The sequence below is a fragment of the Hemibagrus wyckioides genome, linkage group LG04, assembly GCF_019097595.1.
Source record: "Hemibagrus wyckioides isolate EC202008001 linkage group LG04, SWU_Hwy_1.0, whole genome shotgun sequence".
NCBI classification, from domain to species: Eukaryota; Metazoa; Chordata; class Actinopteri; order Siluriformes; family Bagridae; genus Hemibagrus; species Hemibagrus wyckioides.
The window spans coordinates 24,320,413-24,344,185 of record NC_080713.1 but is presented as its reverse complement, the minus strand read 5'-3'; the positions used below and the strand labels follow the sequence as shown (position 1 = coordinate 24,344,185).

The following is a 23,773-nucleotide window of genomic DNA, read 5'->3' as shown; positions in this document are numbered from 1 at the left end:
TGAAAACTGGTTCAAGTGTCAATAAAAAACTGAGCTTTTTAGCTACAAACACCTTTGAGCCTGGTTTGGCATTTAAACCTGGGCAATCCTAAAGAACATAGTCTTTTACCAATAGAAAAATCCGTTTTGTGCAATGGAACGTTCCACAGGTGTTGAAGTTTCTTCATAGAACCATACACCCTGACAAAGAACCATTCAAAAACCTTTATTTTTGAGAGCCTATAACGACAGTTGTGATGTGGAGCTGATTTAACCTCCTGGAGCCCTGAGATCTGCTACATCTGCCATTGATCCAAATCAGGGATGTCCAGTCTTATCCAGAAAGGTCCAGTGTGGGTGCAGGTTTTCATTCCATCCCAGCAGAAGCCACATCTGAGTCTATCCAAAGCCAAGATCAGTTGATTTAACAGGTGACAGGTGTAATCAGGTGTGACTCCTGCTTGATCGGAATGAAATCCTGCACACACACCAGCCCTTAGGACATGAATAAGATTGGACAGACCTGTTCAGAATTATTAATACAAGCTTTGACATGACTATTCCACCTAAACCTTAATGATAGCATCTGAAGTGATTAGAGAGTCCAACAGAGAAGACCAAAGACACTAAAAGATTCTGTATCGAGGAGCAGCTTTGGGTTCTTTAATCTGTTTTCTGTGATCATGTCAAGCATTATAGAACCCTCAATGTTGTTTTATTACTACTTTAGTACTAAATGAAGAAATGTCTAAGCAATAATCAACAAGGTTATGCTAAAAGTATTTTTTAAAAGGATGAAAAGTGTTCACCCTTTCGTTGTAAATAAGTAAGTGCTTTCCTCTATGACAAAATAAGCACCAGTTATAGATGATGTGTGTTAGCCGGTTGGTAGCTGTCCTATATTAGAGATGAATTTAATTTCCTAGATATCTCTCTTATATTTTTGGTGTGGGATTAATAAAATGAATAACAAATGCACTATCTGTCAATACCAAGGATGCTTATAATAATGGATTGTACAGTAAATCATAGCCATAGAAATATTCATGGAAAATCATGTCCTAAAAGCAAAGAGTCACAGAGCTTGATATTGTTTTCCAAGCATATTTGGGTGGGTTATGGAAAAGCAGACAGCGGTAGGACACATGCACATGCGTAGCCTTTGCTCAGCTAGCTTGCTAGTTCAACGTTGAGACTATACGCTGCTCTTTCATCGTCCTTCCCACAGGACGTCAGTTTCTTATAAATCTTCAGAATGTCTCTGAACAAAAAACATCTGAACACATGGCGTTTATAATGCATGCTCTGCTTTAATGGCTCTTCTGTTTGCCATTTTTAGTATATATGAACCTAGCATGAAAACAGATTGGACGGTGATTCAGCGCATATGTTTGTTTTTAAATAAGATCCTTTTGGTTTGAATCCCCTAGCCTTTTCAGATGTAATGTATCTTGCTGTTTGTTGCTAATGTTTTGAGGAACAAATCAGATTGGGCTAGATCAGTGTTGTCAAAAAGGCCACAAGGGGATAAAATCAATATCCCTGCACCCTTGCACTGTCTAGACTAACCACATCATTCTCCCTCTAACCTTTTCACTTACTGAGATTTTTCAGGGCAATTTGTATAGCATATTTTTACAATTTGTTTAGAATTGACACGACTTATTGCATTAGTCTGTGCTGAAAACTCCAACATGGCCACTTCACAGAGAACTTAGCCCTGTCCATGTCTTTGAGGTTATAACAGCCAGTGCCAGTCCTTGTTGCTTGTTTGTGTCCTTGTCTGCTTTTTTGAAGTGCTGGCCAGCAAAAAAAGGGTGTCCCAGACCGTCTGCAGCAGAGCAGGGTCATGTGCTAGCTACTCCGAGGCTGCTAGCCTTGAAGTGGAACCTCCCCACAGCAGGAACTCCTTTGGCCTTACTCTATGTATGTCCTTAGGCAGCTTTGTATTAGAGGTAATATAGAGTTTAGGGTTCATTAAAGCCTTTAAATGAACCTGCGAAGGCAAACATTCATCCTACGTTAAGTTACATTATTATTGTAGACACGGTCAATCTAAGCGCATGCACACACAACAAGCTTTCTTCTCCTGCCTCCTCACACTCCTCCGTTTTTGCCTTGAGAAAATGCCGACCTTAATGTCTGGCCCACCACGCAATACGTACACGTCTGTTCCAGGATGTTGGCAACGAGCCTGGTGACCCTTCTCCACCAACACTGCCCTCTTTGATTCGCTGGCTCACAGCTCATTTTGTGCCCTTTCATACATGGAATAAGTCTGCTTCGTTTCTCAAAAGCTTCATACAATAAAGATCAGTGCTTGCATGGCAGGGCCAGGAAGTCCTGAAGAACTGATCACCCTTAGACCCTTAAACCCTGGTCAAGATAATATGACTACAGTCTAATCCTTCGTCTGTTTTTTCCCCCCAGAAAAACATATTCACTCACATTTTGTGGCACTCTTCTTGAATCAAAGCTTTTGACCTATTTTATGGAACACTGTGGTCAAATTGGAACCAAATAAATACATATAATAACGAATACAATATACTCTACAGTTGTTTATCACTGTGTATCCCGCTATATAATTCGATGCCCAGCAGATGGCGCCAGTCATAAACAACAACTTCAAATGCAAAATGTCCTTATATAAAACTGCAACATATAGCATCAAATAATGGCCTCGTAGCATCGTATATGCCTACTAGGGAACTGAAAATGAAATCCCTGTCTTTTTCAAGTGACGCGTGGGTCAGCTATTAAATCAGAGAGCCGCCTCCTCAGTGCTGTAAGTGGGAAGAAGATGTGATTGATATTCAGTCCATGGCCCCGGGGTCAGGGTCACTAGATGCTAATGAGGGCCAAAGTGCTGAAGAGTCCTCTGTTTCTGCTTTGGGAAACGGCCTGGTTGCCAGGGCTGAAAACACCAGCTACGAGTTCATTCCAATGAGAGGAAGAAGGGGAAGAGAATGAGATGCAGTTTGATCTCAATAAAATTGTTTTATTTACAGCAGAAAGTAGTGTCATTGTTCAGTAGGCATTATGTGTCTGCCTGTTATAAACCACAGACAGGATGTGCTTAGTGAAGAAATTTTTTTTGCATTGATTGACCACAATGAATTAAAAGGTGGGTGTGTATTTTGCGTGTGTGGGTTTTTTTTTTTTTTGTTGTTGTTGTCTTTTCTGTAAGAGTGCTTGAAGTGAGGAATGAAAGATGACAACAGAATGGGTTGTTATAGGAAAATGATCAACAGTCTGGTGTGAAACAGCCCAATGTGAAGGAAAACTACAAGTTACCACCACAAGGTTGTTCATTTTCAATAACAGCATGTCACAAAGTATTTTATTCCTTCTATACTTTAAGGAATTATCCTCAATCAACCATTATAATGTTTAATTGATCTTACCAGCATCTTTTTCTCTCTCTCTCTCTCTCTTGATTTAAAGATGACTTAAATGTGCCCTCTAGACTTAAATATGACTTACATTACCAAAAAAAAAACCCCAAACACACAAAGTCCTCAGACTCTCTTACAGCAGATTTGAACCCGACACCTGAGACTCCTTCCATAAACATTAACTAAACATCTCCTTAGACAAAGCTTCGCCATATCAAAGATTAGATGTTTTCCTTTGTTATATAGATTGTCCACCAGCAAGTCTCTGTGAATGAGCTGTTACTGTAGAAATGGTCATGTATTAGAACATGCACATTAATCTAAACCTGTGATTTGCACCTTGCGGTACTGTCAGAGCTGCTTTCACAGAAAATGAATCCATGTCTTCTGATCAGTTTGAGGATTCATACACTTCACTGTATGAACTTTCACATAGCACATGTGCTTTTGTAGTCTGTTTCAGCGAACCTCCCTGGTTTGAACCTGAGCTTGTGTTCATTCTCCTTATGGGTTTCCTCCCAGTTGCCTAGTTTCCTTCCACCGCCCCCAAAAACAACCCAGTTGGTGTAATGCCCCTCTGTGTGAGTAAGTATGTGTACATGAATACGTTTCGGACGCACTTCAGTTGGCAATGGATTACTGTTTCTCAATAAATTGTGCACTTCTCCAGAATTACTCAGCCACTGGTTAGGGGAATGTACACATAACCATCCGTATCCTCTTTTAGACCGGCTCCCCCACAATTACTGCCCGAAGAGCCAAGCTGACGCTTTATTTCATTGTCTTGTGACGACGCTGAAAAAAAAAACACACACACTGTTCAGACCAGCATGAGGTCCATGATGCTTCAAGCTGATGTATGCCGGTTAGTGCTTGTCTGGTGCTGAGTAAGTGACTCAATACAGTCATGCTTATTGACTAATAATTCCCTGCTGGTACATGAATGAACTGGAACTATCTGCTGGGGATCTCCTGTGTTTTATGATGCAGAAACCAGCTTCTTCTTCTTCCGTAAATGTACATATGTGATCGTCATGTTGGGAATTTAATCAATGAAGCGGCATGGAAGATTAAAGCAAGTTTAAAAGGGAGATTATTGCAGATCTGGGAAGAATCCTATGGAGAATTGTGCTGCTAATTTTGTAGATGAAAGGACAATCCAGTGTATAGTCAATATTACAGGTACAACAAAAATCAATGTCCTTGAAGTCAGTGTGTGTGTGTGTGTGTGTGTTAAGCAGGGGTTACACTAGTTATTAGAGCTGAACCATATGTTGTGTTATTATGGTAGATTGTCTCACTACTTTTTGGAGATACTGTTAAACCTTTTATATTACTAACCATCTCCGCAGCTGGTTCAGTAACATGTAGCTGTTTCATTTCCCCTCTTTTTCCAAGAAGTTTTTTTTTTTAAGATGTTTTTCTTTCAGCAGGCATCAAATAAAGCTCCTTTCACTTTATTATGTGGCCGCATTCACTCTAATAATGTACTTCATTTGCATCGTTAAATTAAATGCCATCTAAAGTGTTGTGTAGTTTTTTTTAATACATGTGCGAAAAATGTGAACAAACTTGCTCTGACTGGGTGGTTTTAATATAGCCCATGTCACACTGATACAATGGTAATCCTGTGACTAAATGGGGGAAAACCATCTCAAACATTCAGCAGGATATGATGTCTTTTTCACTGTAATTGTTGAAAGGAAAGTGGTCTGGAAAAAAACACAAGCACAGCCATTGCTAGAAGTAACCAAGAGAAATTTGAAATAATTTGGGGACAAATAGTGTTGCCAGATTGGACAGTTTTGAATAAACATGGGCTGGTAGGTGAAATGTGGACAGTTTTCAATGATTGAGGAAAGTTTTAAATAAATAAATACAAACCCTTATCATTTAGTGTTCAAAGTGTGTCTTATACCAAAACACAAAACCTGTCACACTCACAATGTTATAAACACTATCCACATCTTCGAAATAAAAAACCAACATAAATTTGATTCCTGATTCTGCCCTGTGTGCACAAGATTGCTCAGGGGGGTTTCTTCAGGCTACACTGGTTTCCTCCCCAATCTAAAAACATGCATTGTAGGCTTGTGTGCATGTGTGTGTGATTGTGCCCTGTGATAGGTCGGCACCCCAGGGTGTCCCCTGCCTTGTACCCCAAGTCCCCTGGGATAGGGTCCAGGTTCCGTGTGACCCTGTGTAGGATGACTGCAACAGATGATGGATGGATGAATGAGACATGGTGCTTTTTACTCTGTTTATAGTTACCTTTAATGTTATACAAACAAGTTAGTCCTTGTTAAGCTTCATAGTTACATCATGGCAGATAAAAACAACTCACAAGGTAATTAATCAAAGTGCAAACCTCTGTCCTGAAAACTTTGTCATGCTGGAAACTTTACATGCTGTTACCAAGAGCTGCTACAGGAGATTCCATAAATAAATGAATAAACATTTCCTTGAAAAACTCCATAATGTCAACAAAGCTATTTTTTCATAGTTGAACCGGCCTATGTATATTAGGCTTTGACTACATCCCTTTGACTGAGTTGTTACCATAGATACAATAAGCTATTAGAAGAGCGCGTTAATTAACAGCCAAAACTACTGTTTGGTATGGAAAACTAATTAAGGCTTTTTAATCATCTTCGAGACCATAGTGGCGAGGTTAAGCACTTTTTCAGCGCATGGACCATTTTTTTATGTCCACCCACCAAAAGAGAAATAAAACCCTAACGAATTTCACTAAAGACACTGCGCACACCTTCCCACTTCCTGGCAGCGTGCAGGTGGTATTTACAATCATTTCAACCACTAATTTATGCTTTCCCTTGATTGTTGAGTTGGAAACCCGAACCAGATCTGGCAACCTCGGAACGCGCAGGCTTCTTCCTTGCCAGTTTCCACACTACTCTCTCTTTCTGTCACACGCGCTCCCGCCCTTCATAACGCGCTCCACTGCGCCTCGGCGCTGAACTGAACAATTCAGCGGGAGACTAAAGAGGATGAGAGCTGAAGTCAGTGAGCCGGCATCCAAAGCTTCTTAACGGCAGCAGGTGGAAGGAGGCAAAGAAGGGAGGAGGTCAAAGAGGAGGGGGGAATGTGTGGGAGTGTGAGCGACTGAGTGCGTGCGTGAAGAAATCGGTGACCGAGACGCGTCCAGGTGGACCACTCACTTTTCTCACCGTCATCCTTACCTGCAGTGCGCACTGCTGCTGTATGACTATTTTTTTCCATTAATGTTAAACCAAGTTCAGCGTCATGAAACCGTCTTTTAGAGTCGACACAGCGTAACTGGATTGCTAGGACTGAAGATGACCAGAGACAGAGACGGTTTGATGGACCGGGGACACCGGAGAACCGCGCTTTTCCTTCTCGCGCTCGCTTTCCAGGCTGTGGTAAGCACTAAGCCCGCCGCTTTAAGCGCTATTTTCGGCTGCTTCTTAACCCAGGCTGGACTTTATCTACTCGTGCTGCTCTCTGGACAGAGTGCTGACGGTGCAACCTTTGCGTATTATATTTTTCCACCGTATTCTTTCGAGTGTGCCTGGGAACATTATGCTGTTTTCAGAGCCACCTGTTGTTCATTTTTTCCCCCTTTGTTGCACTTGTTGCTTGTATGGGCGGTGTTGCTTGTTCTGATTTAATTTTTTGCTCTAAATAATTTACAGACAGTGATTCATAAACATTTTTTTGGGTCTCAATATAATTAAAAACAGTGAAAATGAATTGAATTTTCATCTCTTCTCTAATATTGGCTGTAGGGTTTTTGTTTGCGTGTTTTGGGTGGTTTTTTTCTGTAATTTTGTTACCCCAGACAGACAGATATAAGGGTTGGATGTAAAATACAGGGTGACCTGGTGTGTGTCTACGACCTCCAGTGACTCCATTGTCATTGGCCGACTTCAGATTGGGATCTTGACAATGTATAACAATTTATGTCGCCTAAATATAAGACAGTGGTGAGCCAAAATCCTGACAGTTAACTTGCTATAGAAAGGAAATGTTGAATAGAGAATACTCTAACAGCCTTTTATCGGGTGGGTGTGGAATTATTAGAGCTACTGCCGTGACTATTTCCATTTAAGCAGATCCTCTTCGTGTGATTTTGTTCCCGTCAGATAGTCGGCTGTAAAAACGAAACCTCCAGCCACTCAGTTGCCTGAATTCATTTTGAAATCCTGACTACCGTATGCCATCCAGACATCTTATCCTGTGTGCTAAACCCAGAACGAAAAGCAGAAGGCACTAAAGGAAATATGAGGAATACATCTTGTGCTGTCCTGCTGCATTGTCTGTGTGACTGAACCAAATGTTGTCATGAGTCTCCATAGGGATCTGCTGTATTGTGAGAATGACCTGACCGTACACGCACCCCCAGAGAACGCGTACTTTCTAAGAAACCTGGCTTTATTGTTGCCGCCAGCCCATCCAGCCTGGGTTCAGGTCTTCAGTCTTAAGCCTGTGTTCTCCACTGAGGAGGTCAGATCCTGACTGGGACAAACCTTTGAGCTGAGAGGATGTGTGTATGTTCTGGAGCTTACTGCTGTGTGTGCTCATGCCTGGCCTGGTCCTGAGGGCGTGAGAACACTGCAGTCTTCTCTTGTACTGTTCTGCAGTTTGTTGCTCTGTGGGGCTCTGTAAAGAGCATGGGGCGGCTGGATCAGTTTGCAGAGAACAGGCTTCTGAGCCAATAATACCTGTGTATTGCAGTTTATCAAGGTATAAAAGACAAATAGGTCATCTTTGGTCATGAGAAATATGACTAATGGCAGATGCATATTTTAGTATTTATGATAGCTGCAGGGATGTATGATGTAAGGCTCATTTTAAACATATGCTGCCATGTGCTCTTTTAGGCACTGCTATGTAATTTGAGAGAGCCATAAAATAGATGAAAGAAGTGACTAGTTACTTCAATTGTTTATTGGTATAGACAAAAAAAAATACCATTACATTCCAGGTACGTTGTTCAGGTAAATGTGCCTCTTAAAGTTGCAGCCATCTTTAAAGAAATAGTCCAACATTTTTCAGCCTAATCTTTATATCCACTGCATTTATAGCAGAAGTGTGATGATCACAAGAAAGAGTTTTTCTCCTAAAATCTTTTGGAGTCTTAAAAAAAGTTTTAATAAAAAAGATTTCTGGACAATTTCTATTAAAAATACTTACACCAGCATATCAGCTGACATAATTATATCAAAGTTTAATGGTGAACTACGCTCCATTTTCCAGGTACTTAATGGTGCAAAAAAACTCTTTGAGCTTTGTATGCACTCGTGTTGAAGGTATGGACTCTAAACTGTTAGATTTTCTATGGCTCTTGTGCTAGGCCAGTTTTAGTAGATTGTAGAGCAGCACTTCTCTTCTGGAGCTTTGGAAATCAGTACTCTATTAAAGATTAGACGAAATGTAGAGGTAAATGTACTGTACATTTAAATACCTTTCTTAATATACAAATATTATACAAATTGAAGAGATATCTGGAACTTTCTCTATTAAAATTTGGGCAGTTGGCCTAGTGATATTAAATAACAGTGAATTGTGAAACAAAGTTAATTCATTTAGGATTTTTTTTTAAATTTAGGTGAAAGTTACATAGCAATAGGTCATTTTGTCCACTGTCTCAGGCTAGATAGTAGTGTTCCGTCTGCGGTGTTTAGTGTTCCCTGTGATGCAGTTCCATGAGACAGAGAGGGAGTGAAAGTGCTGAAACACAGGTATGTAGGGAATGACCCTGGCGGAGGATGGCAGAAGAGGAAGAAAGAGGATGTAGAGTGATAGCCAGTGGTCTATCTATGCCCAGCGTTTGATGTGTCCAGGTTTTAGGAGTTGGAATGGGACAATATGCCACACTCAAACAATGGGAAGACAGTGCAAGCATTCAGCAGCTCCACTGGGACTGGAGTCACAAAGAGAGACGAGGCACCACCAAGTCTTACTGTCCCACAATACCCCAAATTCCTTAAAAGTGTGTGTGTGTGTGTGTGTGTGTGACCTCCCCTTGTGTGTGTCAATCACTGTTGAGGCTATCATCAGTTCTTTTAACTGGGCATTGCTTAGATATTTGATAATTGCTATTTGTCCAAAAGTAATTGGACTAAACCCAGAAAGGCTTTCCATTGATTTTGGAGCACGGCTGTATGGATTTGTTCTTGTTCAGCCACAAGAGCATCAGTGAGGTCAGGCACTAAGGTCAAATAAGAAGGCCTGGTGAACACATTCAGTTGTCCAGTTCTTCCCAAAGGTGTACAGTGTGGTAGAGGTTAGGGCTCTGTGCAGGTCACTCATTTCCTCCAACACCTACCTTAGTAAATCATGTCTTCATGGAAATGTCTTATTGTGATCATTTAAATCTGGGTTGACATATGAGAAATTAGCAGCTAGCCAGAGTGACTTGCTGCTCATGTGATGTGTATACTGTAACCATAACAATGCTCCTACCAGTCTTAACTATTACATAAAGATTGGTTGAACTCTGGGGATGAGGAGTTGTTTGCCTTTTCTGTAGCCTTGGAGGCAGAAAATCAAAAGAAGAGGAGCAGCATGATTTGACTGTTTGTAGGTTGTCACATTGGGACATTGTGTACAGGACAGAGACGCTTAGGCAGATGCAAATGCAAGGCAGCTTTAATGAGCACACAACCAACAAATCCAAAACGGAAGGGAAGGTCAAAACAGGCACAGTTAAGGCAGTTTGCAAAAAGTTCACAGTGGGCTAGACATAAAATTGTGAAACTTTCACAGTCAAAATCGAAAGGCATGGTAACTTCTTGAATTTTGTGGCTTGAGATGTAGAGCATGTGGATTGCTGTGTTGTGATAGAACCCCCCAAAAGGGCTTACTCTGGGGCCTTAATGTTCCTGGGTGTTCCCCTCGGATGGGGGTCGGATGGGGGTTGGCATGACTGGCAGAGGAATGAGGTGCAGGGTCTTTCAGGAATGAGGGGCAGGGAGAAACAGTCATGAATGACTAGGATGATGGTGTTGTCTTGAGATACGTGTAGGTCTGTGAGAAGGGTGCTTTTGGTGTGTAGATTGTAGGCCGGTTATAGAGCAAGTGGTCTAGGCTGATTGGCATGTCAATGACTAAGTCAAGGGTGAGCTGCTTGTCATGATGCGTGACCCTCTGATTTCAGTCCATGAAACACTGCCTTGAGGGCAATGTTGTTCTAATGACTTCTAACAGCAAATGTCCAGAACTCAAGTGCATAGTTATCACGCTCACTGTCTGAAGGTCAGGAGCTACTTGACAGTTTCTTTGCTATTGGGCGAATGGTTGAATGCATGGCATAACAATCCAGAGAAAGGCTCACAGAATGAGATGGCTTTAGCTTCTTGCTCTCAGACCACCTGGACCCAGTGATTCAGTGCTTTACCAGTGAGCAGATTGAGGAAGCATGTGATTTTCCGTGGATTCAACAAACCTCATGACTGGCTAAATACAAAGAACACTGAAAATTTTTGCATTGTGAAATGTCACCTGAAAATTTTTGCAAATGGTCAAGGTCAAAACAGGCAAAGGTCACCAGGCATGAACTTGAAACTATGAACAGTAACATAAACAATAATACAAAGGCTTGTTAATGTCAAGAACAAGTGAACTGAGTGTGAACCGAGTGAAACAGTGTCTTTTTGTGCTGTTTGCTGTGCGTGCAAGTGTTTGGGAAAAGGTGAGTTTTTGTGATTAATATGACCATGACTGTGAACAGGGAAGTGACTGTGTGTCCTGGAAGTCCATAGAGGCCATGTTTGTAGGCCATCGTGCATGCTGTGAAATGGATTGTGATGTGAAACTTGTGGAAAATTCTGCCGATTATGTTTTTTTGTGCCATAAATGTCTATATATTTAGTAACAACAAGCACCTTTTTTTACAAGTACTATGTTGTTTTTTTTTTTTGCTTGCCCCCTAAATTGCAACCTGATTGGTTGAGTGCTAAAATTTCTGAAATATGTTACTATTCCGAATCATAAAGAAACAATTTGATATTTGATTATACGGCTGATAGAAATCGATTTTGTAGTGTCCAATCGATATGTGACCATATTTGTTCAGGACCTGTGATAAATCTTACTGTTAATTTGTGAATGATGATGTACACCGGAGAATGACCTTGTTAACATATTCAATTATTTACACAATGTAGAAACATGAACAATATTTTTACACACCACTTATTTGCCCTTTTTTGTAACCTTTGTACAATCATTCTCATCTCTGGTTAGTTCAAAATTATTATATACCATAGAGAAAAATGTATTTGATTCTATACACAGAATATAAGCAACAAATTAACTTCTGTGTGCATTCTTTTAAGCTTTGTTTTTGTCTAGTCAAGTTATTAAACCACCACATGATTAACTCAAGACAGACAAAACTTGTTCGTCTTTGCAAAGAATTGTGGGAATATGAAATTATATCAAGACTGAATTGTTATTAATATGTGTCAGCATTTCTAAACTCATAAGCCCTGCCATTAATGCACAATAAGCCATTCGAAATGTTACAGATATCTTTCTATAATACAGAACGGGTTAATTTTAAAGAGGTGTACTTACGAATGATTAACTAACATAAGAAGCTTGATTAGACTGATACTCAATCACCATCGGCTAAAATCCAGGCTGAAGTGTGAACATCCAGAACGTTCAGACATAAAAGGTTGTAATTTATTTTCCACAACGCTGTTATCGTTAATCATAATAATTTCTCAGGTGATAATTGTCGTATTTAAATTGCATTATTATTAAAGTCTACTTACTCTCTATGGGAATTTACCGTCATCTGCTCTAATAAGACACTATGCATTTCACTGTAATTGTATATTGTGTGTATCATTATCGTGCTATTTTCATGGACTGTGTACGTGCCAGTTTTTCTGCTATTGAGAGTCTTAAGGGCAATATCATCTAAGTGGCACCTGATCTGACCCTCTACCTCTCTGTGGAGCTTATTAGTTGAAAGTGTGTGTGTGTGTGTCTTCACCTCACCATTTCAGAAAATTAGAGATGAAAAGGAAAAAAGAACTTATGGCAGAAAGAATAGAGCAGCAGCTAGTTCCCAGCTCCAGTGAGAAAGAGAAGAAAGGGGCAATGGAAAGCGAGTGAGCAGAAAAAAAAAACAAAAAAAAAACAACAAGAGTGAAAGAAAGACAGGAGCCATGTTCCCAATGTCTGCGATCCCTGGGGAGGAGTGGAAAGAAAAGAAAGGAGTGGTATTGATAACAAGAAAGAATAAAAGAAAAAAGAGCACGGCATAGAAGGGTAGGAAATAGCTGCCACAAGGGAGGATACAGAGAAACAAGAGAGGCAAAAGAGACCGGTTGTGTGAAGGGGTAGAATAACCAGAGGGGGGAAAAGATTGAGATGGATAAGGTAAGATGATTGTACAGATAGAGACAGGGCTTACAGATGTGAGGATGGCTGAGCCTTTCCAATTGGACAGACCGATTCGATTTTTCCGCCACTCTGCCACGAGAGAGGACTCTGGAGCAGTTTTTCATCTAGTCTGAGTCTCAATCCACCTCCTTATCTGCCTTTAAAACAAAGGAAGTGTGTTAGGGAACTTGAGCAGTCTTGAAAGATTAGAGGTTAATTTGTCAAAGACAAATTGAACTCTTGGATTTTGATTAGTGAAGTGATCCAAGCCAATAACTACCTTTTTTTGTGTGAGGCCATATGTTGTAGAAACATATAAAATATAAATCTACAGATGCACATTTATGGTGATATGTTGTCAATTCTCAGTCTGAATCAAGGATGTTAAATAAATAAAAGTTCCAAAAATGTCAAAAATCTTACCAAAAATAAAAAGTGTATAAAATATCATTTTAACTAGCCAGTTTTTGGTTATCCTGTGTCTTCTGAAGCATCAGATTCCTCTTGGTTGAAAACACAGTGTGGTCATCAGCTATTGCAGCCCATCCTCCTCAAGGCTCAGAGTGTTTTCTGAGATGCTTTTCTGCTCATCATGGTTGTAAAGAGTAATTACTTGAGCTAGCGTAGACTTCCTGTCATCTAAAACACAGTCTAGTCAGCAGTTCAGAAGTTTGTTGCTGAAATACTTGAACTAGCCAATCTGGCACCAAACAATAGTGTTTGTTTCAGCAGCACCAAGATCACATATTTCTCTAATCTGAGGTTTGATATAAACATTAACTCAAGCTCTTGAGTTGACATGAATTAATGCACTCCATTGCCGCCACATGACTTAATACCACATAATAAGATATAATTACCAAATAATGATTTCCTCTCCTGTTCAGACCGCAGGTATGTCTTTGTCTTGTTAAGTTCATCTCTTTTATTGCTCTCTTTTTTTCTCCTTTCTGTCTCATCCAGGCTGTGCATGCAGTGGGTATGTTCGAACTGCAGATCCGCCAGTGGCAAAACTCCCTTGGCATTCTACAGAGTGGTCAGTGCTGTGACCTCCAGTCTAGCAGGGGACAGCGATGTCCTCAAAGTGACCAGTGTGATACCTTCTTCAAGTTCTGTCTGAAGGAGTACCAGAGTCGTGTGGCACCACTGGGCACCTGTACGTTTGGTACGGGCGTGACGCCGGTCCTGGGCGGAAACTCCCATGTCATGCATCATCACGGGCTTGAAGCAGGCCGGATTGTCATCCCATTTAAATACGCCTGGCCGGTGAGTCCTACTTCATTTTCCGTGAATTATAACATATGTGTAATAACAACTTGGGTGAGGGAGGAGGATTAATTGATGAGGCTGCATCAGTTGTGTCTGGTGAGCTGTCTCAAAGCCAGTGGCTTTTATTATTAAAGTATCCCCATTCATGGTTAACAGTGTTCTTGCTAACAAGTCTTCCTTTTAACTGACCAAGCGTGTAGTTGGTGTGAAATTAGGGTGGCATTGAACACACCATGGTGATTACCCACTGGTCTGCTGTGCTAGAATGAGTAGTGTGGTCAGCACTTGGCTCATTACTCATAGCATGTCTTTAATCCTATTACTTTCTTTCCTCTCCCATTCATTGATTAGTCTCGGTGGAGGTAGGGAATTATATAAGAGTGGAGGACTTGCCAAATAAGTGTCCAGACTGTTCACAACTATTGCAATTTTAGCAATAATTAACACAGTTTTTTCCAGAATATAACACACATAGACAATAATAATACAAACATTTGTATTATTACTTTGCTAAATTAGTAACCTATTTAGTATTAATTGATTTGGTACATAAAGGAACATTGAATTTTCTCAGGTATCGTTCTCAGATAGTGTTTATTAGGTTTCTATCAGTTAGTTAATTTTATATGAAATGCATTAGCTAGCTACGTTAGTTACCTCGGATGGGGAATGGCAGAGAATAGCTGGTTTTGCTTTACTTTGGAAAAGTGCTTATTTACAGCGTTACAATATGTTTTTCTAGAAAATCTGTTATTGTCATGAAGTGATATGAATCAGCTCTTTCTTTCAGTGATAACTTGACAAAGGAGCAGCATCATGGTTTTTCCTTTGATAAAAAATGATAGCAGTCTAAATTATAAATATCCCTCAGGTGCAGGCATTGACATTAAACCATCTTTAGACTATGAAATACTGACATCTACTTGGCATTTACATGCTTGTCATTGAACCAGAATTGACTCTACATAGTCTTGGCACGTTTGTGGAAGGTTGCTCAGATTCTTTGTTAAAGTCAGATTATTTAAGCTGTTAGGCTTCCCTAGTGGTGCATGATGATCAATAAAGAGTGTTTGTGAAATGTTATGTTGTGTTAAAAAATCAATCCATAGCTAAGGGTACCAATTCATTATGAAATCTGTTGAATAATATAAAGAATGACATTTATAAAACAGGAAACAGTATTCTAATGATGCTGTAAAGTCAGATATATTTAATTAAACAAAGAAATGGACTGTATTTGAGTTCTGTTGACTAAAAACAATTTTTTTAATGTATTTATTAGATAACAAATCTATTGGCTTGAAATGATAAAGATTACACAGAAGCAGTGAACTCTGATTAATACTCTAAACATTTTACATTCCTTCTTAGGCTCTACCTGCTATTCCCATCCTGACTTCCTCCTCTCTCTCTCATCTTTCTCTGCTGTATTTAGTTCCTTTAACGTTCAACTTTTGGTCTTATTAACTTAAATGGCTTTCTTTACAATAAGAACAATCATATCTCATATCTTCTTTGCTTCAGAACTCTCCTCGCCTCATCTAACCGTCTAATACCGGTCCTTTTTCTCGTCTTCTTTTTCTCTTGAACCTGTAAACCCGGCCTCTGTGGTTCCTTCGTTTTCCCCCCTCTCCCTTCTGGTAGACAGATCGACCTTTTCTGTCTTATCACCCATAATGGATCAGACTAATTCCCTTCTAACATTACTCTCACGGGCTATTACTGCTCAATTACAGCGTGGCTGACTGTTTCTCCACTTCTGTACCGTGGGTTTCCATCTGCCCTTTATCTCTTCCTTTATGTAGCACAATAGTGAAAGAAGGAAAAGAAGAAAGAGAGAGACTTAAATACACAGAGACATAGACGGACGCGAAAGAGAGAGGCTAGAAGCCCCAAGCTCAATCCATAAAACTTTACATAATGTATAAAACAGAATAACAAAGTTGGTTTGAGGTTGGTCTGTTTGTGTTTGCTTTAAATTATTTATGTGAAGTTTCCTCAGTGGTGTGGTGGAGACTTTATGGGGCTTTATTTCAGGCTGGGTGCAATGCCAGCTACATGCACACACACAACCACATAGCGTAGTCCTCTGTAGTTTCCCAGAGACTTCTCAACCACTCTAGGCTAATCACAGCACCCTTTTGCCTCTCCCGAGTCTGCGCTCTCTCTGTTCCCACTGTCTGTCTGTCTGCGTCTGTGTACGATCAGGCCGCCTCAGGCTGTGGAATCCTTTAAAATGACTTCGCCGTCCTGTGGGAGACTAATGGCTCGTTGTGATCTGTGCTTCCCAGTCCTGTTTGTTTCTGTGTTAGCACTCTAAACATGTCTATATTTCCATCTGCGTTGTTTTATTATTGTTGTCTGCGGGAGTTTTATGACCTCTGCGAGCGAGGTTGCATGTCTGTTCGTAAAGACGGAATCAAATAATAGTAAGAAAGCTCATATTATGTTTATAATTGAGGATATATTGAGTCATGATAATGTTTTTAATAAAGTCCAAAGCTGACTGGAGCTTTGGTGGAGGAGAAGGAAGTGATTTGATGCGGGCCAGCTGCCTGAACAGGGTTGTGTGTCTTTGTAAAAGAAAAAAAAAGGAGCCATTCGTGTTCGGCACACACACACACACATACACACACAAACAGGGACGCTCATACAAACTCCCACTTCTACTAATCGGTTGTTGCTTGCATTATGTGCACACACGCAAATTTTCTTTGCCTTGCATCATTCAAAAGGACATGGTTTAAGCACAGACATGCACACACTTGTGTTACTGCATCACTGGGAACAAATGTGCACTTAAGGGCATTAATGTGGCCAAAAGAAAATGCCTTATGCTGCCATTTTATGGGTCCTCATATTTACATTTATATGGTTTTTTTCCCACAGTTTTTAAGAGAAAACTTTCAATACAAAAATTGTGTTCTCTCTTCCTTCTGTCTCACATCTACACACATTTTTGTCAGTACAGCTATACATTATAATTATGTTGCTACACATGTTTCTGTGATTGTGATTAGAGGGTCTATGGCTTGTCATTTTCACAGTTCTTTGCAAACCATTAAGGTATGATGAAGTTTAAACTTCAGCAAACAATGTATGTCATGTAACACATTATGCCAGCCTTAAATAAGAGTTTTAGCCAGACTTTCAGACTGACTGAAGAAGGTCTACACTCCATATTAGCTTTTATTGGCTAAAGGTCGCCCAAAAGGGCGTCTGACTGACAGGTAATGCAACGAATCATATTTCAGGGCATGAAAATGTAACATCAATGTCCCTACAAAAACAAACCCGGCATGCAACCATAGATTGTTCATATAAGAAAGTCGTCCAAATGATTAAGTCTATACCATGAACATAATATGATTTGGAATATCCAGAGTTTAGTTGCTCTTTTTGTCTTATTTGTCAGACAATCCTTCATAGTAGGATAGGAACCAACAAATATAAATGCTCTAGTAGCCAAAGCCTGCACACAGCCTGCTCACATTTGGTCTGGAGGTTGTCAGCTACATATGCAGGTGAAAAAACCCAGATGGTTAGTAATGGTGGGACGGGTGTGTGGTGATAATGCAATCTATGAGATACTCGTTCAAACCAAATATCAGATATGGCTCTGATTTAGAACCATTTGCAAAGATCAGGATTTTGTGATGACATCTGTGTTACATTAAAGCAGAAAATTGGATTTGTGTAGCCGTTATTTTTAGTATTATGAGAATGCTCACAGAAACGAATAAACAGGCAGGATTTGTTTTGTCTATCATATCAGGATCGCAAAGCCCAGTATACCAATATCAAGTAACAAATGAAATATTGTGACCCCATCTCACACACCGAATTGTTCCTCATGGGCTGAAGCCCAAATTAATGTGTGGCTTTAATTACAGTCTCTGTTTCGATTAACTTTCCAGAGTTTTTGTCTACATAATGTCTTTCATCCCCATGAGGCAGCATGAGGCATTAAACAGGATGTTTTTTCCCAGGATAAGATAAATACAGTCTCTTATAACTCACTCACTCTTCAACAACAACAACAAAAAATCCCTCATACAAAAGTCACACTGTAACACACTGACACACCATTTCTTTTATGCAGGATAGTATCGCTGTGTTTAAAGGGTGGTGGTAGTGGCAACTGTGAGTGTGAGAAAAAATCAACTAGAGAAAACCAATCTGGTTCAGTTTCAGGGCAGGGCTGAGCGGAGGACTGGAGCAGGAGAGAAGGAGGGGGGTTGGAAAAGAGAGAGAGAGAGGGAGAGAGAGATTTCTATGAGTAGCCAGTGGAATGAAAGAGCTTCATTATCAGCCCATCTCTGAGCGGCAGGTTTAGGGGGAGGAGAGAGGTAGGGAAGGGGGTCTCCTACTGTCCCAGGTGAGGGGACACACAGGTGAACACAGTTATTAGGAGGAAAGCTGAGCCTACTTTCTCTCTCTCTCTCTCTCTCTCTCTTTCTTTCTTTCTTTCTTTCTTTCTTCCTTCCTTTCTTTCTCTCATTCTGTGTGTTTTATCTTTCACACGCACACTGATCTACTGTTTTCTACAAAGAAAAAAAAGATTAAAGGTATATGCGTGTGTGTGTGTGTGTTTGTGTGTGTGTGAGATAAAGAGCTTAATTGAATGTTACGTTTGAGTGTGACTGATACAAGACACTGCTTTCTTGATTTCTACTCTACTAAAGCTGGGTGATATGTATCATAATGATTGGTAAGGAATAAAACACAATGGGGCATGCTATTATAGGAAACATGGCCAGACCGAAAGCAGACTTACTGTTTCAACCCTGAAGCTTATTTTCCATTAACAGCATGTATTTTATTCCTTTTTACACCACGGCAGTTTGTCAACTATTAAGAGTTTTTATATATTATTAAACAAAACATACCGTAAATCCATGAAACAGGTTCCATTCCTGTTCTCACGTACAGTTCATAGCCGTTATTGGTGCTATAAACCATGTTTCTTTATTTTTTCTCTTGAAGACATACTCACCGTTACTGGAGACTCCTTTCATGAATGTTAAATAAACTTATTCATTAATAATTAAACTTCAATCTCCTTAATCACAATTGTACAATTATCCTTGTTACATAACATGTTTTTAATAAGTTTAGCATTCAGCTTAGATTATGTGAAACATCTGCTATACAGGTCCCTATGTATGAGCCGCTACAATCAAGACATATTAGAACAAGAGCACTGATATAAACCTGTGATTTGAAATACAGCCAGAACTTCTTTCTAATTTGTGGTTATTATATTATATTATATTATATTATATTATATTATATTATATTATATTATATTATATTATATTATATTATATTATATTATATTATATTATATTATATTATATTATATTATATTATATTATATTATTATTATTATTATATTTAAGGAATTTTCCCCTGGGATTAATAAAGTTCTTTGAATCTTGAATCTTGAATTGTATTAAATATTAATAAAGACCTGACCAATCAGAATCAAGAATTCACTAGGGCAGTGATGTTGAGTGTTCACATTGCAATATGTTGATTTGATAATGTCACTATTTCTAATTTCACAAATGCAAGCTATTTCCTGAATAGTAGGTTTGTTTTCAAGAAGGTTTTGTTGTTGTTTTTCTTCTTCTTCTTGTTCTCATCCTTGTTAAGTACAGGAAAGTTCTGTTGAAGTGTCAGTGATATGTGGTGAAGTGAAGATGTCTTCAAGTAACATGATATTCTGGCCATATTGCCCAGCGCTATTATTCACCTGCCCTCCCCCCATCCTTTCTCTCTCACTTTACGTGTGTCACTCTTTCTTACCTATTTATATTTTCCCTTTAATCTGTTGTAACAGTGCTTATTAAAGTTTTCGTTGAGGATAGATAGCTGGCCCAGAGAGCAGCCGTAGGCCATACTGTGATGACAGACTAGACAAAACCTCTCACCCCCAGTGAAGTCATCCCTCTTTATTTCTACAGTTCTAATGATAGTGGGGCAGAAGAGGAGGGATAAAAACTGATGAATGCCCCTGGTGAAAGGCTAGGGAGTGTGAGTGAGTATGTGTGTGCGTGCTTGAGTGTGTGTGTGTGTGTGGTGTGTGCATGCATGTGATTTTCATGTGGTTGGACTTTTTGCAACTTTGGACTTCAGGTCACTCTGCTTTCAGTCTTTGGGCTTTGAGGCATTAAAATGAGTAAGGGTCAGGTTGCTTTTAGTAGCCTGAGAGCACAGGGGTCAGTGAGTGACACTAATATCCGCACTGACCACCACCACACTGACCACCCATTTTTGTCTCTTTTTTTCCGTCTATCTGTCTCTTTTCTTTTTCGACCCCTCTTTGTCTGTTTCCCTTCTGTCTGTCTGTCTGTCTCTCCCTGTCTTGTCCTTTCTGTCTGTCTCTGTGTCTCACAGTCTGTGTCTGTCACTTTCTCTGTCTGCCCCCCCTCTTCTTCTCTGCTTCTTCCTGTATTTCTCTGTCTCGTTTTTTCCCATTCCCCCTCTTTCTCTCTCTCTCTCTCTCTCTTTCCCTCTTTTTTCCCTCTCAGCTTCCCTCTGATCATTATTCTCAATTACCTTTAGGACATTATTCTCCATTACCTATTGCGGTGAGTCAGGCCCTGCCCAAAGCATCTCAGATTCCTTATTCACCCTTAGTGCTTGCAGATAAGGAGGTGGAGGTGTCTGTTCACTTTCAAATGTCTTATTTTCAGCGTGCTAATGCTCCATCCTATGGTGTGTCTATGAACCGAGTTCAGATTCAGAACGTCAGAGTGGAACAAGGCGGTTAACAAGTGGAGCCTGGTGCACTGATGAGCTGTGCATGCGGGACTTTCCGTGTATAATGTTTAACACTGTTCATTTCTGTCCCTGAAGACTAATGGGCGTTGTGTTCTCACTACTAGCACCTTCTTCATGCCGTTGGCTTTGCCGCTCATCATATTTGCAACATTTATAATCTATTATCATCTCTGTAACCCTGTCTCTTTATGGTATGAGGCGGTACAGCTCAGCACAGGTGTGTTCAGTGATGATTGTAAATCATTTTAGCAAAAAACAACAAATTCTTCTCTTAAACGAACACATTAACCCAGCATTAGTCCGAATCACGAGATAATCCAAACTTTAAAGGCTTACTGTACACTTTTTCAATAGTCTAGTTAATGTTGCTAACCTCAGTAATAAGGCATGCCAAGCGAGGCACGCTGTCTCATGATTACACCATTTGGCACAGGCCGAGGGGGCAGTCGGACTCTTCCCTTTTTATTATAAGCCACCACAGGCTGAAGATTGTCACCAGGCACTCGTGAAATGGCTTTCCTGAGTGTTCGGATTAGTGTGAGGAAATTAAGTTTACTCAGATCTGCTTACCCCCGTCCCCATCTGCCCACACTCACTTTATCTCTCTCCACTCTCGTGACACTGACACTAATTTTCGCTCAATACCTCCAGCGGTCACAGGTCAAGAACTCTGACCCGCCAGCCTCCTTTTGTCTCTGTAATGGGTTCGGGTTTTTGTTGGATTAGAACAGGGACACTTTGTTGGCAGATCCGATATGTATAATGAAATTAGTGTGATCCAGAATTTCTTGTAAGTATTGTATATTTAGTATTTAGCATTATATATTTAATATAGGTGATGGGATTATATGTGTGTATATATAACTGTGTTTGATGTTGTGTGTGTGTGTGTGTGTGTGTCAGTACGCTGTAAATCGATGCCTAAATCTATTGTTTCGTATTGTGCGAAGTTCTGCCCTCAGTTACCTGGGCATTCCTGCTGCCTGGGAACCAAAGCTACTCACTTACCATGGGGGTGGGGTGGGGGGGATCTCTCCCTTTTCATTCCATGTCTCCCACGCATACACACACTGATACACACACTGCATACCTGTGCAGTCACGCATGAAGTGGGCTCATGACTAGTCACTCTGTCTTTATAGACCTACTGATCTTATTCCTTCTTTCTCTCTCTCTCTCTCTCTCTCTCTCTCTCTCATGTGCTTGCTGTCTGATTTGAGCTGATCATGATCGGTCGTTTAGTTTAGAATCTCTATTGGGGTGACACTCAACTCTTAAAAATGAACTTATTTTTTCCCTTTCATCATCTTTTTCATTTAAGTGTCGAAAGCCGTAGCAGGATTAAAGTGTAAAATTAACACAATATATAGATAACTGGCAACCATGCTAATGAAATAAGGACATTAAAGAGATTTTTGTTTAGTAATTTACTTTCAAACTAATATTCAGAGGACTGATGACTTGTTTTGAGTATACACAGTGTCAATGAAAATAAGGAAAAGTGCTTATTAAAGAGTACATACTTTTCTTTTTGCCATGAAATTCAGAAAATGCAGCTTCCTGGTGATTTGTGGAATGTGTTCATGTGACAGGGTTGAATGCAACATTAGAACGTAATGTAAAGCTTGTATAGCCTTTAACAGGGGACTGATGGAAAAGCAGGTTTCAAACATGAAGTTTAAACGATTTCAGGATTGTACATGTCTTGTACTGATTATATTTAAAGGTAAAGTGTAGCAATAGATTGTATTAAGCCATTTATGTGAAACATGAACATACTTTAGAGTGTTTCGAAGCACACTCTAGTCGTGTTTACTTTACATTTTCACTATATTTAAAATCAGTACTTGATTAATATTCACTGACTATATCTTTCTCTGAAAAGCTGATAGTGTTGCTAATGCTAAGTTTCCATGGCTGGAAAACCAGTGCACAGATGTGTATGAGAGTAAAGGTGAACTCTATAGGTAAGGTAAGGATACTATTTTGTCATTGTATACAAAACAACAAAATTTAGTTGCCAACTCAGATAGTAACAACAATCTGAACTTAAAGCACTGAAGAAATTAAGTTAGAAGTAAAAAAGAGTACAGTATTAGAAATAAATAGAGTAAAAAAGAGTTTCTAATACTATACTCTTTTTTACTTCTAACTTAATTATATATATATATATATATATATATATATATATATATATATATATATACATGATCGCACATAAGTGTAATGCCCTGGTTATCTGAATGTATCATTGAGCTGATATGTTGTTGTCATTGTTCTTTCGGCTGCTCCCTATTTGGAGTGAGCACAGCGGATCATTTGGTCCGCGTGTTTCGATTTGGCACAGGTTTCACCCCAGATGCCCTTCCTGACACAACCCTCCCATTTAACCTGGGCTAGGGACCGGCACTGACTTTTCAGTGGCTGGGTTAGCGCCTTCCTGGGAATCGAACCCGGTCTACGGCAATGAGAGCAGGGGATCCTGCCTTTGGACCACCAGGAGGCTCATTATTGAGCTGAGATATATAAGATATATTCCATTCAAAAGTGACAAGGTGCACTGTAGTGCCTGTTGCAGCAGAGATAGGTTTAGTGTAAACTGTCTTAGAGAGTAGTAGCTAAGGATAGGTCCTTGGTCTTTAACAGTTGTAGGGGGAAGGAGCAGTAGCAAAGGGTAAGTTTAGTTAAGAATTGCACATAGTCCTCGAACAGTTGTGGAGCTAAAGGGGTGATGGCAGCTACTGATTTCGGAAAAAAAGCTGCTCTCTAGTCTGTTTGTGTGTGACCTGATGGCTCTGTACCTTTTTCCAGATGGTAAGTGAACAAACATTGTGTCCTGGGTGAGTGGAGTCTTTGATGATGATGCTGGCCTTCGTTTGCAGTCGGCTAGCATACACAGTGTCCAGGTTTGGGAGCTTAATGCTGATGATTAGGGGAAAGCATCTGAGACTTAGACT

At 39.9% G+C, this 23,773-nt stretch overlaps 1 protein-coding gene across 2 annotated transcripts in view; it reads left to right on the top strand.

Moving 5' to 3' along the window:
* Nucleotides 1-6,280: 6,280 nt before the first annotated feature.
* Nucleotides 6,281-23,773, top strand: part of LOC131352344 (protein jagged-1b) — a 48,017-nt gene continuing 30,524 nt past the window's right edge. For both annotated transcript variants that reach the window (XM_058388368.1, XM_058388367.1), the window contains exons 1-2: nt 6,281-6,778; nt 13,722-14,024. In XM_058388368.1, coding sequence (XP_058244351.1) covers nt 6,695-6,778; nt 13,722-14,024 — 387 coding nt within the window. In that variant the 5' untranslated portion in view covers nt 6,281-6,694. The remainder of the gene's footprint in view (nt 6,779-13,721; nt 14,025-23,773) is intronic.